Genomic DNA, 17,419 nt, shown 5'->3' on the forward strand with positions numbered 1-17,419 from the left:
GAAGTCATCTGCGGCGTCCCTCAAGGATCCTCACTGAGCCCCACCCTCTTCAACGTCTACATGAGCCCCCTCGCGGCCATCGTACGCAAACACAACCTGAACATCATCTCCTACGCCGACGACACCCAGCTGATCCTCTCCCTGACCAACGACCCCGACACCGCCAGAGCCAACCTGCACGAAGGGATGAGAGACGTAGCCGAATGGATGACGACCAGCCGCCTGAAACTGAACTCAGACAAGACGGAGGTCCTCATCCTGGGCTCCACGCCCTCCGCCTGGGACGACTCCTGGTGGCCCCCCGCCCTGGGCACCGCACCCAAACCGACGGACCACGCACGCAACCTGGGCTTCATACTGGACTCCTCCCTCTCCATGACCAGACAAGTCAACGCCGTCTCCTCGTCATGCTTCAACATCCTGCGCATGCTACGTAAGATCTTCCGGTGGATCCCCACCGAGACGAGGAAGACGGTCACCCAGGCCCTCGTCACCAGCCGACTGGACTACGGCAACGCCCTCTACGCCGGAACCACCGCCAAACTCCAGAAGAGACTCCAGCGGATCCAGAACGCCTCGGCGAGACTCATCCTCGACATCCCCCGACGCAGCCACATCTCCGGACACCTGAGAGATCTACACTGGCTCCCGGTCAACAAGAGAATCACCTTCCGGCTCCTCACCCACGCGCACAAAGCCCTACACGACCAAGGCCCGAGCTACCTCAACAACCGGATCAACTTCTACACTCCCAAGCGCCTCCTCAGATCAACCAACCACGCCCTCGCCGCCGTCCCCCGCATCCGAAGAGCGACAACAGGAGGAAGATCCTTCTCCTACCTGGCCGCCAAGACCTGGAACTCACTTCCGACCAATCTGCGCCTGACCCAAGACCACCTCTCCTTCAGGAAGAAGCTCAAGACCTGGCTGTTCGAGCAGTAGCGGCACCCCCCCCCCCCTCCCAGCGCCTTGAGACCCTACGGGTGAGTAGTGCGCTCTACAAATGACCTGATTGATTGATTGATTGATTAAACGAGCCAAGCCGAGAATCCGTGTAATTCTGTCACGATACCGCATGGACAGGAGAGCCCGTTCCATTGTAATCTGGGTATCGTTGGTGACTGGACTTGCCATATCGGAGCAGAAGGAACAGAAATAGAATTCCTGCTACGAGTCCCAAAATGAGAGGCAGACCACCGAACACAGTGTGCATGAAATTTGGAAAAATGCCGAGGACTGCTTCGAATGGTGCTAACAGTCCTGAAAAGATCGTCTTAAATACATGTGCGATGCCACTGGTATAAGACATGTTTAAGATTAGACCTAACATTTCTGCGAAATGTACTGTGCAGTTTGTTGATAATAATGCATGTATCTCTGCAGAAGTCCTTGCAACTTGCAGATCATACGTTTCTCTAGACGAGGTCAGTGGCACAGTTTTTTGTAAAAGAATGGCTTTCATTCTGCTTAAATTATCAATTCGTATAGAAGAGATATTCAGTGAAGGCCATAACGCCGTCTCCCTGTCTGTATTACTTTTTGGATACAATACTTGCATACAACAAGTGACCCTGGCCGACACACTAACCAGATAGGCTTTTCCTGGCAACATGCCACAACACCTGTGATTGTTGAGCATAACGTAGCACCCATTGGAAAGCTGCCTGAAAATCGGGTCTATCACGGCCGCTGGAGTACCGTGCATGTGGCAAGAAAGGTTATTCAAAGAACCTTCGCAGGCTCCATGTAAATTAATACCTTCACATAAAATTGTACCGCTTAGTGAGTTTTTACAATTTTTTGTACTACGAAATACCTCCTTTTCCCCACTCCAACATTTGTGTGTGTATGGTAAATTCCAGGTTGACTTAATGTATCCTTTACCCAACCTTTCTCACAGGCCCGCTGGTATATGCTGTAGACAATACTGAAATTGGAAAATCGTCACTGGTATCGTGATGGTGCCATGTATTATCCATTCAATGACAGGTTTCTCAGACACTGTTAATGGTAATCTTTCCAGTTTTTCAATGCTCAGCACCGTATAGTGTGCTCCTCTTTGTGCCAGAGAGATTTGTTTATCTGTATGTTTAAAGACCGTAAACAATGACGTGGTATTGATTAGACGCCATGGCACATAGCCTGAACGGAGATTTTGCAACGTCCAGCCTAGTAGCATTATAGAACGCAATTGAGACTGGCCATGTTGTAACATTAGCAAATCCTGTTCAATTATGTCAATGGCAGATGATGCAATGCTGTCCAAAGAATACATTCTGGAGGACAGAGTCGTTAACCCATTGTCCACTACAGAGAGTGCCTTCACTAAATTAATAAGATCAATTTCTCGTATTTTTTCTGCAGTTTCCATTTGCGTTATTTTCTAAGCTTCATTGTAAGCAGAGATTTTGCAACGTCCAGCCTAGTAGCATTATAGAACGCAATTGAGACTGGCCATGTTGTAACGTTAGCAAATCCTGTTCTATTATGTCAATGGCAGATGATGCAATGCTGTCCAAAGAATACATTCTGGAGGACAGAGTCGTTAACCCATTGTCCACTACAGAGAGTGCCTTCACTAAATTAATAAGATCAATTTCTCGTATTTTTTCTGCAGTTTCCATTTGCGTTATTTTCTAAGCTTCATTGTAAGCAGAGTATATACCGGCGTATATGAAACGTTTTTGACGTTGGTTACGAGGCCCAAGGAAAAAGTTCCGTAAGTCAACGTCTTCTTTAAGTAAAGTCAAGTGTTGTTTAATTTCTGGAAGTGTGGATTTCTGTAGCCAATCAAGGCATAGTTTCCCTACACTGTATGTCTTGACTATCCCTGGATGATGTCTCTGGGAGTATCTTGGATCTGGCGGTATGATCCAAGGTGGCATCAAAATGAAAATTGAGGTTGCCTAACAATGTATAATTCGAGGCAGTTGTGACCCGTTCGGCTACAATAGAAGGAAGATGCTTGTGAAACTGTTTAGAGGGGCCCGGGGGGCGGTATACAACGGTGCCTGAGAAACAGTTGTTGGGGGATAATTCCAGGCGAAATGCAAGGCTCTCACATTCAGGAATTGATTCAGGGATTACTCGGCAGTGATACTGCTCTTTATATATAATGGCTAGGCCTCCTCCTCTCCCTTCAGGGCGATCTTGCCGGATGATTTGGAAGCCTGAAGGAAGGGCAGTCACGATTTCAGGGTCGGAGTCTTTCGGAAGCCAAGTTTCTGTGAGGAAGACTGCATCTGGCATACGTTCTTCTAGCATGAGAGCAAGTTCCATCCTATGTTTTGGTAGGGATCTACAATTTAGCATAAGCATGCTATAGTCCCATTTCGCGTCGCGTAGCTGCTTGGGTTTGGGAATCTGTTTACACCCCGGACAAATCACTGGCAGATCTATAACCTGGAATGAGTGCGAACAGCCTTTGATTCCCATAGGCCTCATGCTAAAGAGGGCTTCCGAACTATAGTACCTTCTATTAGGCGGCTGAGAAATAAAGGGTATGGCCCTAGGTCCCGCCCGGTCGCGGACGGGCGCAGACGGGCTTGCATTTGGCGCGCCTTTGACGCGCCCGCTGCGCCGTCGGGAAGTAGTGTTCATTTATAGAAGGCGGGTAGGGCAGGAGGCAGCCGCAACTAGAGCGCTACCCCTGTGCCACCTTTTGTGTTCTTAAATCCATTTTGAACCCAGGTCTGCAGATATTCATTGTAATTCCCGATGCAGTTATACGAATCACACACTATCAGTGTGGGGAATTCACGATCGGTATTTTCAAGCGCCATCTTGAAAGCCTGTAGTACAGCTCGCTGAGCTGTACAATCTCCGAGAGATTGAGTTTTAGTGACCATTGGTCTGAATATACCTTCGCGCCAGCGACCTTTAAGAATCGCACAAGCAGCACTGGCTGTGTGTTTTTGTGTCCAATTAGTAGGTTTGAAATCAGGTTTGATTAGTTCGTAGAGAGGTTTAACCCTTTCTGCGTAATTTAGAACATAAGTTCTTCCAAAATTCAGGAAACCTAGAAATGACTACGTTTTCAGCGTTTTTTCAGCGTTTTTGGAGGTTGGAGCAGCGCACATTTCTCTAAAAAGTTTGCTGCCAGGCTTTTGCCTTCACTTGATAACTCATATCCCAAAAATAAGATGTTGAGGTGGGCAATTTGTGATTTCTTAAAATTGAATTTATACCCTTCAGTAGCGAACCCCAGTATTATGGTGTTCACTCTTTTCAAGTGTACGTCCAAATCATCATCTGTAAGATAGATGTCATCGACATAGGACAATGCCTCATCATCGTACATTTGTATTAACTCAGTTACTCTTGCTGAAAATAACCCTGGGCTATTCTTGAATCCCTGGGGGAGATGACAAAATTGTCGCTGTTCCCCCATTATTGAGAAAGCGTTCAAATACCTGCTTTCTGGAGCAATGTTTTGACAAAAGAAACCATTTGAGATATCTAATGTAGTTTTATATTTTTTGTGCACAATGTTATTCATCAGTGCTGCACTATGTGCATTTTGTACTGCAAAAGTTTTGCAACAGGAATTTAGATGTCTATAATCCAAAACTAGACGATATGAATTGTCTTGTTTGGAGACAGGAAACAAAGGATTGTTCATCGACGAGGTGCATGTTTAAATCACCCCTTGGTATTCAAGTTCATTTAAAATCTCCCTGACCCGTATTTTTAGCTTCTTGTTTTACAGGATATTGCCTTTGCATTGTTGGTTGAGTTTTCGACTGGATTTTATGGTGAGTGGAATCCTCATCATATCCTACATGATTTTTGTATAGTGCTGGGGCCTGGGCTACAGTCTATTTCCTGGCATATGTGTATTTTTTATGAATTGGAATGTGATTTGAGAAGGCTGGCATAATTGTATCTTCGCCATGTGGGCACTCCCTGACAAATTCCGGTGGCCAGTCTTGTTCAGCTAGTAGGATGTCATAACCCTTAGAGAGCTTCTCCCAAAAGAGTGCTCTAATTTTTCTTGGTTTGTCCCCCTCCATCCGGAGTGTTACTTCATATAACTTATGTGGTACACTAACCCTGGTATCTGCAGTTTCAACTTGGATGCTTTCATTCAAGTCCACTGTCTTCAGATGATCCTTCAGGATCTTGCGAGCTATGGTTACCTCTGCTGCGCTGTCTAGCATTGTTTGGGCCCACTCCCCGTTCTTGATTTGTCCTCAAGATCCTCGGCATATCTGATCTTTAGACTTGCTACCTTCTTTTTTGGGAAATTGGCTTTTCTTATTTTTTGGAACGTGCTTTTCATCTTTGGACTTCACTCGTTCTTCTTTTTGTTCTGAACGTCCTCTTCTTTCGGATTTCTGCGAGGAAGTCTGAAAGGTACGAGAGGAACGTGTATCATTATTTTGATATCTATCAGGTTTTTTCAAATTATCCCTATTTCTAAGGTTGTATCTTTTTTCAGAGGGCTCCTGTTGAGGAGACCTTCCTCTGGACTGTGACCGCTTCTCTCTAGGAAGTGTCAATTTAGTATTTTCCCACTTCTTCTTAGGAGTAGTGAGATTATTTTTAATAAAAACTTTTCAGGATTTTCAGTTAGTTGGGGCTTTACTGGTTTCCAACCCAAACTATCTCTACCTAGTTCTTCATATGATTTTTCAATAATTCTGGCAAGTTCAAAAGGCTGCCTCTGTTATATCTGTTTCTTTTAGTTTTTGGCGGATCACCACTGATGCTGCTTCACGTTTTATGTGGCTAATAGTATAGCCGAGACCTGCCAGTCTCCTAGTATCTGGGCCACTGGCCTATCCTTTCTGGGTAGATAACTCATCCACTGGAGGTCCCAGCTGTTCTCCACCGACACTACTGAGCTCAGTTCTGCATGTCCAAGGCGGGATGAAGACTGTGGGCTACCAAATTGCCCCAGCCGGCTTTTCCTGCGTTTGTGCTGTGAACAGGAGGCCAGCTAGCACTTGGAGGCTCTTGGCTTTGTCTAGGCTCTGGAGATGACTTCTCCCTGGGCAAGACACGGAATGCCCAGCCCCTCTCCTTTGCTAGCCAGCAGGTGTAGTCCACAATAGTGCAGCCTCTCTTTGCCGGCTCCACAGTGCAGCAGGGCAGTTCTCCCTTGGTCCTTCTTCTAGTTTGGGTTGCCATGGGTGTCCTGTGTAGGCTCAAAGTGCCCTCAGGGCATGATGTGGTGGTTAGACAATAGGCTGTCATGTTCCATCCCACCTAATGACAACTTCCTGTGAATGCACCCTTATACCCACATCCAATATGGCAGGATCCCTCTCTCGATGTGTGGCACTCCTTAGCCCAACCCTGAGGTGTGGCTACCAAGGGAACTATCCCCCTTGTAAAACAAGTTGGGCAACTGGTTTGCCCTCTCCTGGCTCTAGGGCCAGCCTTCCTGCCTAAACAATGGAGCAGCCTCTCTCTCAAGTGTTACACATTTACCCTTCAAAGACGGCTTCTCCCTTGAAGCTCACTTTGTGGGCCAACACCTGTGTGGCTTATTGCAGACGGGAGGTGACATGTCCTCCAGGGCAGGCTCCCATTGTTTCCTTTCGCGGATATTAAAAAAGTACTTATGATTCACGAGGCCTTTCGCATTTACAGTGCCATCTGCTGCTGCATTTCTGTCAGACTGCTTTTCCGGTCTTGTATAGTCATTCTTTGTAACAAATCCCTTCCTGCTTTCAGAAATGTGCCCAGAAATTACCGCACATATTGTTTTTACCGTAATTAGTTCGAAAAGTATATTTGCATATAGCACTGGGTAAATCACTTTAAATTCCAATGTGTTCAAAATATACCCTTTTGCTGCACTTCCATTTGTTGATATTTACATATTATAGCGACACAACGTAGAAAAAAAACTTTAAAATAGTTGTATCAGTTTTGGGAGGAACGTATGTTGTTGTATAGAGCAGGATGCATAGTTTTGTAAAAGTGGCCGGTACATTTGCTAACGTTTGCATGGGCATTTATGTGGTGACAGCAATCTAGAGTTGTGTCTACAGGCATTTGTAATGTAGGAAGTATCGGTGCTACATTTTGGATTGGATTGCATCACGTGAGGGCTCCCGAAAACGTTAGCAAATATTTGCCCAAACTTCTCATTCTTTACATTATTATGTGAGCTTCTGAGCTTCTAGTGAATTATGATACACTTAACAACTCTAAGGCCCATTCGTGGCATTATTATGAGTATGTAAATTAGTCCTGCAGGGGCAGTGCTTCTGAATGAATTGTCCCTTAATGGCCTTTCTGCACTTGCGATGCTTTGTATGTATGTCAGTTCTCTTTTAATGGACGTCGAATCACCATGATGTCAGGCATAGCATAAAGTAAACAACATCACAAACCTTTTGATGGGCTGTGACATCACAGGGCTGTCCCCGGCACCCCAAGTATGATGGCGCCATTGCCACCCACCACCACACGCGCACACCGGTCCGTCTGCACACACGCATTAAAGTGACTACTTACGTGGTTTCATCAGAACTGCCACAGACTCTCTCACTCTTCGTCACCAGTCGATGAGAAGAAGACGACAATGACTGCACAGGCACGACGAGTCACGAGGTCTGACCTGACGAGGTCTACGCTCACTCTCCTCATGACTCTGGTGTTGTTGTGGCAGTCCTGTCCACGCCAGGGCGCGGTGACGTCCCCAACGCTGGCCAATCACTGACTACATGGTTGCTGATGATTGGCCATACAGAGCGGCAGGCTGAGCACAGCCAGCCACCCACGCGCAGCGGCACCACCATCCTCGTGCGCGGTAAGTCAGCCAATACTGGCACAGCATTAACATCGCCACTGCGCCAGGGTTGGCTAAAGAGCAGGGCTAATACTGCCCATTATGAGACCCGGCTCCCCCGGGTCTCTGCCTGTGTGAGTGCTAGGGGAGGAGGAGGAGGGAAGGGGCTACTGTGTGTGTGCGCATGCGTGGACAAGTCATAAAAATGACTTGTCCTAAACGCGCACACACTGCTGCTGCCCCCTGCCCTCCCTGCCACGCTGCTCTCTGCCAGCCTGCCACTCACTGCCGCAGGCCCGCCCCCCACACCCTTCCGCAAGCGCGATGACGTCACTATAGTTAGTGACTCCGACCGACCTCAAAATAAATGCATTATGACTGTAATTTTACTTTTTGGTATGTATGCGCGCAGTGTCAGTGACAGTGACGGTCGTCCATGGCTAGTGGGGCAACGCCCCCAATGGACGAACCGCCACTGTCCCCTATCTATATTCTGGGCAAAAAATGTTGGCGTACCAATCGATTCCAAACTTTCCATGGAGCAGCATGTGAAAATGTTATCTGGCAAGTGTTTCGGACTACTCTGCATGCTAAAGAAGATTTTCCCCTGATACCGTTCTCCACCAGAAAGGTCCTGTTACAGGCTCTCCTAGTCAGCAGGCGTGACTACGGAAACGTCCTGCTGGTGGGGATGAGGGAAGATCTTTTTTCCAAACTTCGTCGTGCAAAATACGGCGGCCCGCCTAGTTCTTAATAAACCTGCACGCACTCCCTCTCTTCCATTATTGAGTGAGCTACTTTGGCTCCCAATGAGGAAAAGAGCAGTCTTCAAACTCCTGTGTCTGGCGTTCAAGGCCTTGGTCGGTCTAGGTCCAGAATATCTAAGGAGGAAACTAATATGGTACACTCCAACCCGGCAGTTAAGATATAGTGGCCATAAGCTCCTCCAAATTCCTAGAATTAAAAAGGCTAGGATGGGGGGACGTGCTTTCTCTTACGTTTCCCCTAAGTTCTGGAACGCACTACCAGTTGACCTGCGGACCTGTACTACATTCATGGCCTTTAAGAAAAAATGTAATATATGGCTATTATAGGGTATTGACTCAGTATGTCATTGTCTACTTTCCCGGGCGCCGAGAGATCCCTTTGGGGATGATTCGTACGCCATGTAAATTATAATAATAATATTAATATACCAGGTGAAAGTCTGGCTTTGCCATTACTTTAAATGGCAAAGTCGGACTAACAGTTTAAATTGCTCTTCCAGTCTGCAAATTGCAGGCTTGGGGTCTCGTTTTACTCGCATCACACCCAGGGTGGCACAGCCAGTGCTGCAGTCCCTGGGGTGACCCTCTAACTTACTACTACTGGGTACTGTTTACTAGTGACTTATAAGTAAGTTAGCTTAGCCTGTTGGGTATGAGCTAATTCATCAGATGTGCTTAAGGGTAAGGGCACAAGTACTGACGTCTGTTTAGCAGGCCTCACTGCACTCTCTGAATCGAAAAACCAACAACATCAGTCCAAAAACGTGGGGGTAAACATACAAAAAGAAACATTTCCCTATAGAAATCGAATCTCTTGAGCTTCCCTAAATTGGCTCTCCAGTCTTGCCAGTTCTAGTGCCTGTTAAGACTGCCCAGTTGGTAATGTTGAAGGTCCACAGCTGTGCAATCGGGACACTATCTACCACAAACTTTATGGGGTGGCGGAACGTAGTGAAGGCTGATATTCTGTTAGTTCTATCCTTTAAATTAGGCTGTTTTTGTATGAGATCACTTGAACACAGTTTTGATTCAACCGCAATAAAACAGAATTTAATGAAAAGATGCACAACTTTCTAAGCCTTACTTAACAATGGTAAGTAACATTTCCTATGGTTAGTCAAAAGTCATGTAAGATAAAAAAATGTATATATATATATATATTCAGCACCAGCGTGCTTGTATTTGCCACCTTGAAAACGTCCTAGTCTAGGATAGAGTCGAGCAGAATTTAACCAGTGCGGTCTTGAGAATTAGTCAATGTCAGTGCTGCAAATAATATTCAGCTGAATAATATTTCACTTCCAGTCTCGATTTTTTTTTTTACCATGGTGTTTTTAATTTCTGGTTCTCCGTAGGCAAAGGCAAAAGATGGAAACACTTATATTTCATCCTAGAAGGAAATGATGCACAGCTTATTTTTTTTGAAAGTGAAAAACGTGCTACCAAACCCAAAGGGCTGATAGATCTATCGGTTTGTTCTGTTCATGGTGTCCATGACAGTCTATTTTCCAGGTAAGAGATTTCTACCTTTCTGTTTTCAGTTTGTACCTTATACTGAGCAAAGTTCAATGTTTTCTTAAATATTTTCTGTGACTGAAAATATTGTAATTTACAAACAAATGTGAAACCTTCTCTTCCCAATGGCTCTGGGTATCTGACAAATGACAAAACATACCGTTCCCTGAAATCATTATAACCAGTGAGTCTTTAATTACGTGAGCCACGTCCATGCCTTTGTGGAGTCTCCAGGGTTTTAGCTTTAGTTAATTGTTTCGTTGTATAGCAGTGCACCGATCAGGATGGACCAGTGATCTTATGAAATGCTTAAACATACCTGCAAAAATGTTAGCAATTGTGTAGGCCGGTAGATTATCTAAAGAAATATGAATATATGTTTGGCAAGACTTTGACTGCTGTTGCTATGAAGTCACTGTTGACTTCCATTTCTCTTGTTTCAAGTATTTTCGGCTTTACTCTTTTCTTATGATGCTATGTCAGCTTCATCCCACATACTATTGATTCCTTGAATTCACTTTCAACCACAAATAATCTTGGGAATTGGTTGATGATGGCCAGCAAGAGCTGCACATAACCAATGCATTCTTAATAGAGAACTTTATTATGTATTTATTTCACAATTTTGTATAACCTTCTTACGCTGTGAAGTATGGAGTGCTTTACAATATAACCCGAACAATAGCTATTGTCTTACATCAACTAATAAAAAATGTATGAACAAGCAGATTCTCAGTAAACGAAAGTAAGGTAATGTCATGCAACAAGAGAACTTAGGGGCTGAGGGGTGAGAGCAAAGGTAAAAAAGAAAGCAAACTGAGTAAATAAAAAGCAAAGGAAAGAACTCTGGTGGGCGGTATAAATGGTGAAGGAGGAAGATGGGGCGAGAGAAGACCAGGGTAAACGAGTTGGCAACAAGCTGGAGAGAAAGTGCAAACGAACTATGAGATCGTGGTTGAGGTTGATCGGTAGGAGGAATGTGTCAGAGGGAGTCATGGAGGTTCCCTAGAGCGAAAATTGTGGGAGAAGGTAAGAGTTTCACAGGTTTATGTGAGGAGAAAGAGCAGTATGGTGGGGTGGGGGAAGAAACACAGGTTTCATTTATAGAAGAGGGAGGTGCACAACTAATAATCACGAGTGGGCTTGAAGAAGCAGCAAGGGACAGTAGATGAGAGCAGACAACTGAAGACAAAGCACAATAGACCACAAGGGTAGAGTGAGGATAGAGAGGGCAAGGGAGTAGAATAGAGTGGTAAGGCTAGCACATCCAGAGTGAAGAGAAAAGGACAGACCAAAAGAACAACATAGGCAGGATAACAGGACGATGAGAGCACAAGGAGTGGAGATGATTGCAGATAGTCATTTAGGACTTTTGGGATAAGAGCAGTCAGAAGAGGTGCCTCCTTAGATTTTAACGGAATGATATTGTTAGAGGCTGTTCTGACGTAATCTGTTGTGAACTGCACGCACTGCCATGTTCTAATTTTGTTTTGAGTTGAGAATGTATTTGTGAAAAATTACACACAGCCCTTTTAAAGCTCCCTGAGTGCATTTTAACCTTGATACTTGAACAAATGTTCCGAAATATGGCATGTTCTCTTACAATTGTTCTAATTGAACCATTTCTTTTGTTGATAAAAAGTGCATTAACAATATTTGATTATCATGTTTTTATGTAAAACTTTTTTCTTTCTTTGTTTTAAAGGCCAAACTGTTTTCAGATAGTAGTTCAGCACTTTAGTGAAGAACATTACATCTTTTACTTTGCAGGAGAAACTCCAGAACAAGCCCAGGTGAGATACTTTGTCACTACATTCAAAGTAAGCTATTGATTTAATTAGACGTATTCCTGATCGGTTCTCACATGCCAAAATGTCAAGCAAAATTGATGTCTTTGTGTATGCTCTTCTAATTGTATTTGTTTGTTCTAACTGAGACAATTGATGCCACTGCTTTTTATAGTAATGTTTGATTGTGTGTCTCAGTTGCATTCTACTGCAGTTGCTGGCCACAGCAACAATTTAGGCCAGTTCAATTACAAATAGATGGGTCAGCTGTGAAAAGGATTGCTGCTCTTGCTACAGTTTAACTACAGAAAGCAAGCACTGACTAGAATGTTGAATTGCCTTTCAAAAATAATTCTGTGAAGTGATGTGGATCAGCTTCTATAGGCCATGCAGAAAACCGCCTCCATCCATCTCATTAGAAACATAGTTATCCCCAAAAAGGATGTGCCAGTATACTCCAACAAGTGTATAGTTGATCACATTAACTGGTTTTGTACCAGAAGGCATGGGATTTCAGTGGAATTGGTGGTTTAGATTTGCTTATCTCCAGTAAATCACCATGAGTGTATTAGTAGTCTTGGTAATAGTCCAGAGTATCTTCAGGTTGTGCTTATAACTGTTGTTGTAAGTTAGGCTGCGTGAAATACTTCACATGAGAATGGCTTGTTTTCAGCATCCCTAGACTTACATTGTGACTCTAGTCTGCACACAGTTCTAAAGCCTACAAGGTCATCATAATAAAGTAGCTGTTGTTCGAGCTGATCGGCTCACGTTCTAGCCATAACATATATGCAGCTGCAAGCTAACGTGATTCTGGCTCCCATAATAGCACACTGTAAGCATGATTTGAGGCACTTGGAAGAAGCCCGTTTTTCCAGAGAGACAGAGAGCTTTTGCAGATTCTGATGTGTTTCACACCTGCTGATCATGGAGGTATGGGGTGCCCCAAAAAAACCCATGAGACCTTCTATATTTTATAAAATATAGTTCCTAGCTAGGTAGGATGATTTACTAGGCGCGATAGGGCCTATTTTCACCATCATTGTAATATGATTTCTCCCTTTATGGTTTATGGAATTGTAACCATGCTGATCATTTTATTTCTAATCATATGTCTGCTTCTGTTAGCAAAGATACTGCTTCTTAGAGCACGTCGTTAAAATAAATATTTTAACTTTGCCCGTGTCTCTATTTACTCCGGTTGTGGACTGGTATGAGAGTATAACGAAAGAGTGTTCTTGCTTCCCACTATTCCTGAGTATAACCTAAGTCACATGTTCTGGGTTGTCTAATCACTGATTCCTTTGCTACAGGACGAAGAGCTAATGTGACATGGATGCTTTGTTAGACTCTGCAGTATACTAGGAAAATGGTCAAAGTAAACCTCTGTTTTGTGTTCCTTAGAACTAGGAAAATGTATGCCCGTCCCTGCTGCCATGTGTCCCTCTCAAAAGAAGGGGCATTGCTGTGCACCATGATAACATAAGGTAGCTCTTGAGGCACTGCCCATCATAGCAGAACATATTAGCCAACAAATCTCTGTAAGATGACATCAGAAACATTTTGAGATTTCCGAAGGCATGCGTGATAACCGACATTTAGATAGGAATTGTGCTGAAAGTGAAAAGCATAATGTATGCCTTGTATGTATCTCTCCTATGCTGATGACAATACTTTTTTTATTTATCCTCTTTCTAAACTTGGTATTAGGTTGTCCTCTTCTTCTGGTACCATGCAACTTGGAATTGATTCTAATGTCGTCTACCATGCTGCGAATTTTCCTTCCTGCACTCCCAAATAAAGTAGACAGCAACTCCTTGTGTGGCTAAAATCTTTGTTTAGGGCAGCTCACTAACTTGACAACATTTGACTTTCACTCATCCCAGGCTTCAGACTAGATCCGGATACGTTTGCATTAGCTCTTTCACCCTGGTCTGGGGTGCCCTTTTTTGCTCTTTCAACACAGGTTTGGAGCTCTGTTTTTAAAATTCTCTTAAGAGTTTTCTTTAACATGTTGGTAGCAGTGGTAAAATATCTCCCTTCCAAACGTTAAGTGTTGTAGCCCTCTAAGGATTGTGATGGCCAGATGTTGATCACTGACCCCCATGACATGTGTTGGTGTTTAAGCATGAATCTACGTCCTGTAAGTCATGTCTTAGCATGCACCCCATGGCCTTTAAAGAAAGGGAGGCAAATCTGTTCACGGCCAAGGCCTGGGACGGTCACCGTGCCATCCGCTAGTCCCGTCTCCGATCAAGCTCTTTAGAGTTGCTCTTCTAGACATCCTCCACAAAATTAAAAAGCAACCATAATAAAAAGAGGGGACATGGAGACTCCTCCAAACGGTGCTTGCTACAAGGTTTCAGAAGCTCTCCAATGCCATGTGTTTGATCTTTGGACCCCGAACCTTTTGAAGTCAAATGCATGGCTCTAGCAGGGCCATTGGACTTGGCACTGATGCCGACTCATTCTGTCCCTCAGGAGCCAGCTCTGGGACCACTGACCTAACTTGAATTCCCTACTCCGGTATTGGACACTGCATTCTGTTTGAATGCAATGCCCAACATTTTCAGAAGGGCCATGATCCTCCTTGGGCCGCCTTCGTTCCATATGGGACATCTATCGACAGCACATTTTCTGATACAGAAACAAGTGCCAACTGCCTCTTTCAAAGCATGGCATCGCTGTTGCTGGCTCTGAGTCAAACGACTCCGGTACCTAGACTGGACCAAACTATACCTTCATCTGACTTCCTATTAGTAAAGTCGCATAGAGAGGCTCAACGATTGTTAAAAGAGCAGCAAAGTAGGGAGAACCAGGATGCTGGGTCAAGTCACTATAGAGAGACAATCCATAATCTTTATTGTAGTGACTTGAACCCAGTGGAAGATGTCAGACATGACACCAATACTAGTGACACTGTGCAATCTTGACACCTTATTAATATTAATCTCTAACGGATGTTGGAGTTCAGAGAGTAAAGTAGTCACTGCGGTCTGCTTGCGACCAATCACACCACACCACATTAGTGACTGACTGCAGTCAGATTCTTGGAGGAGGAGCATGGACATGTGAATGTCCATGGAAAAGTCAGTCTTTGAAGTGTGTCAGTTTCTTCTGGAACTGGGAAAATATCAGGATCATGGCGGAATTATTGTGAATTTGGGTAATAACTCTTCGACAGGTGTTTAGTAATATGATGCAAGAAAAGGCCACGATGTGAAGGTGATCTGTGGTGTATTTTCGTTGTATCTTCATGTTGGAAATTGGCACTCCCCTCAAAAAAAGTTGATGAGTTTGTATTTTAGACGTGCTCTTATGAAGCTGTGTGTAATTTCTTTTTTATCCTTTTACGATTTTACAATTTACATAGAAAAGAAAAGTTGTGGGCGCCACAACAAATATTTCTGTACCAACACTAAGCAGATTGACTCTAGGCAATAGACTTTTATATTCTAGTCCCAAGAGGCACACATGATTCCTGAGATTCTGAATTGGAAGTGAGAATTACTTGTACAAAGTCCTTATTCTGATGTCAATACCTCAAACTTCATCAGAGTGATAGGTAAGGATCTTTATCCAGTGAGAGGCGGAGCTAGCGAGCGCAGAAAATGGCCGCATAGTTCCCGGGCTCCGCCGGCACCATCAAAGATCCTACAACAATCCTGCACCAAACGACCTTCTCACTCCCCCCCCCCCCCCCCCCCGACACCCTCGCGTCTGGCGGAACAGCTGCGGATCAGGGGGATCTGCTCGGGGTGCGGTTCCGCCGGCCACAACTGCAGAAATCGGCTTGATCTCCAGAGCGTGGTGCAGGCCGCAGACCGCGGCCTCTAGTGAGCCGGGCACCCGCAGTGCATGCAGGGACGTGCGGCGGCGGACAACGAGTGCGCCCCCCCAGGCGGGTCACACTGCTGCAGACGGCGTTTGCGGACCGGGCGGACGATAGAGAAAGCCATCCGGGGACAACGAACACCCCGGACCTCTGCGACTGTGGCGGCTGGAGAGTGCAGGTGAGCCGGCTCGGCGGAACGGAGGGAGCCCGGCGGCACCTTTGCACTGCGGCCAGCAAGAAGAGCGGGGGAGGCGACGGCTGCGTCGCATGCTGCGGGGAACGCACTACAAGATAGGAAAACAGCAGCAGGCGACCCTGAATCTGCCCTTCTCCTGCCTGCCCGCCATATCCACCGCAATATAGTTTTGGGACCTCCTCCGCCTGGGACACTGGTGAATCGGTGGGTGGCGGCTCTTGCACCTACCCGACGCGGAGCCTGGCTTGCCCATCCTGACGCCTGCGGCCGCCCAGAAGGTACTGTACACCCGCTCCCTGCTCACGGAGGCACGATATCCCTCCATTGTGGGGGCGACCAGTATCACTCGCTACCTTCCGGCCCCTTCAGCGGGGGGACAGGGTGTGTAGATAGTGCGCAGGCCCCTGATACAGCGCATATTGGGCACTGAGAGACACGCTGGGCCAGCTGGTTGCGCCACAGCGGATTCCGTTAGGACTATCAAAATCGACACGACGCTGCTGACCATTGGGAAAGGGGACAGGACTCAGAGTAAGCTCCCCTTCTCGCAGAGGCGAGCTCCAGTGCAAAGCACCCCGACACAGCGAGACGAAGAGGTGCATACGGCGACCCCGCAGGACGACAACGCGGACATTAAAACAATGCTCCGCTCCATGGAGCAAAACATCCAAACAAATATAGCGACGCTGGGATCCAAGATGGACGCCATGTCCTACAGAATGGACCGCATGGCGGAGCGTCTGGACAAACACGCGGAAAGGCACGATATGGCCGAACGGCGAATTACAGAAGTGGAGGAGGCCCAAACAGATCTGGACACGGCGAGACGGAGGGCGGAAGCACTCATAAGGACATTGCAGGACAAGACGGAAGATTTGGAGGCGCGGTCACGGCGCTGCAACCTCCGCATCACTGGCCTGCCGGAGACCGCCCAGACCGGGAAAATGGGATTTTTCATAGAACGTATGCTCATCACGCTCTTGGGTGAAGGAGTGTTCTCAACTATGTTTGTCGTAGAACGAGCGCACCGAACACTAGGCCCAAAGCCCAATCCGGGCCTCCCGCCCCGCCCAGTCATAGCGAAACTATTGAATTATAGAGACAGAGACACGGCGCTGAGGCTGGCAAGAACCAAAGGGGACCTGCAATTCGAGGGGTCGGCGATTTCAATATTCCCGGACTTTACAGCGAGGGTGCAGGAAGCACGCAAACATTTCGCTCCACACAAGAAACGTCTTAGGGAAATGGGCCTCGACTACGCAATGTTATATCCAGCCAAATTGCGCGTGAATAGACAAGGCCACTCGCATATCTTCACGGACCCAGCGGAGTTGCAGAAAGCCTTGAAAACGTGGGCAAGGGAAAAAACGGTCGGACAAGCCGAGCACCGGCAGGAAGCGGAACCAAGCCGCCTTGATGAGCAGAAGTGATCTGAGAATGCGATGCCTGGAGCGCAGTGGACCCGTAAGAGACACTCCTATTATCCTAGAACACGGCGGGTTGTTACCCCGGATGAGAGACTCACTGAGGCGCTGAGACAGATAAGTGGGGCCAGGGATTGGGAATAAGAATGGA

General features: G+C 46.0%; 1 protein-coding gene across 2 annotated transcripts in view; it reads left to right on the top strand.

The window, feature by feature from the left end:
- Window positions 1–17,419, top strand: part of RASA1 (RAS p21 protein activator 1) — a 1,157,575-nt gene that overhangs the window by 313,613 nt on the left and 826,543 nt on the right. For both annotated transcript variants that reach the window (XM_078675333.1, XM_078675334.1), the window contains exons 11-12: window positions 9,867–10,023; window positions 11,732–11,819. In XM_078675333.1, the coding sequence (XP_078531459.1) occupies window positions 9,867–10,023; window positions 11,732–11,819 (245 nt within the window). The remainder of the gene's footprint in view (window positions 1–9,866; window positions 10,024–11,731; window positions 11,820–17,419) is intronic.

The sequence above is a fragment of the Lissotriton helveticus genome, chromosome 2_1 (assembly GCF_964261635.1).
Source record: "Lissotriton helveticus chromosome 2_1, aLisHel1.1, whole genome shotgun sequence".
NCBI lineage: Eukaryota > Metazoa > Chordata > Amphibia > Caudata > Salamandridae > Lissotriton > Lissotriton helveticus.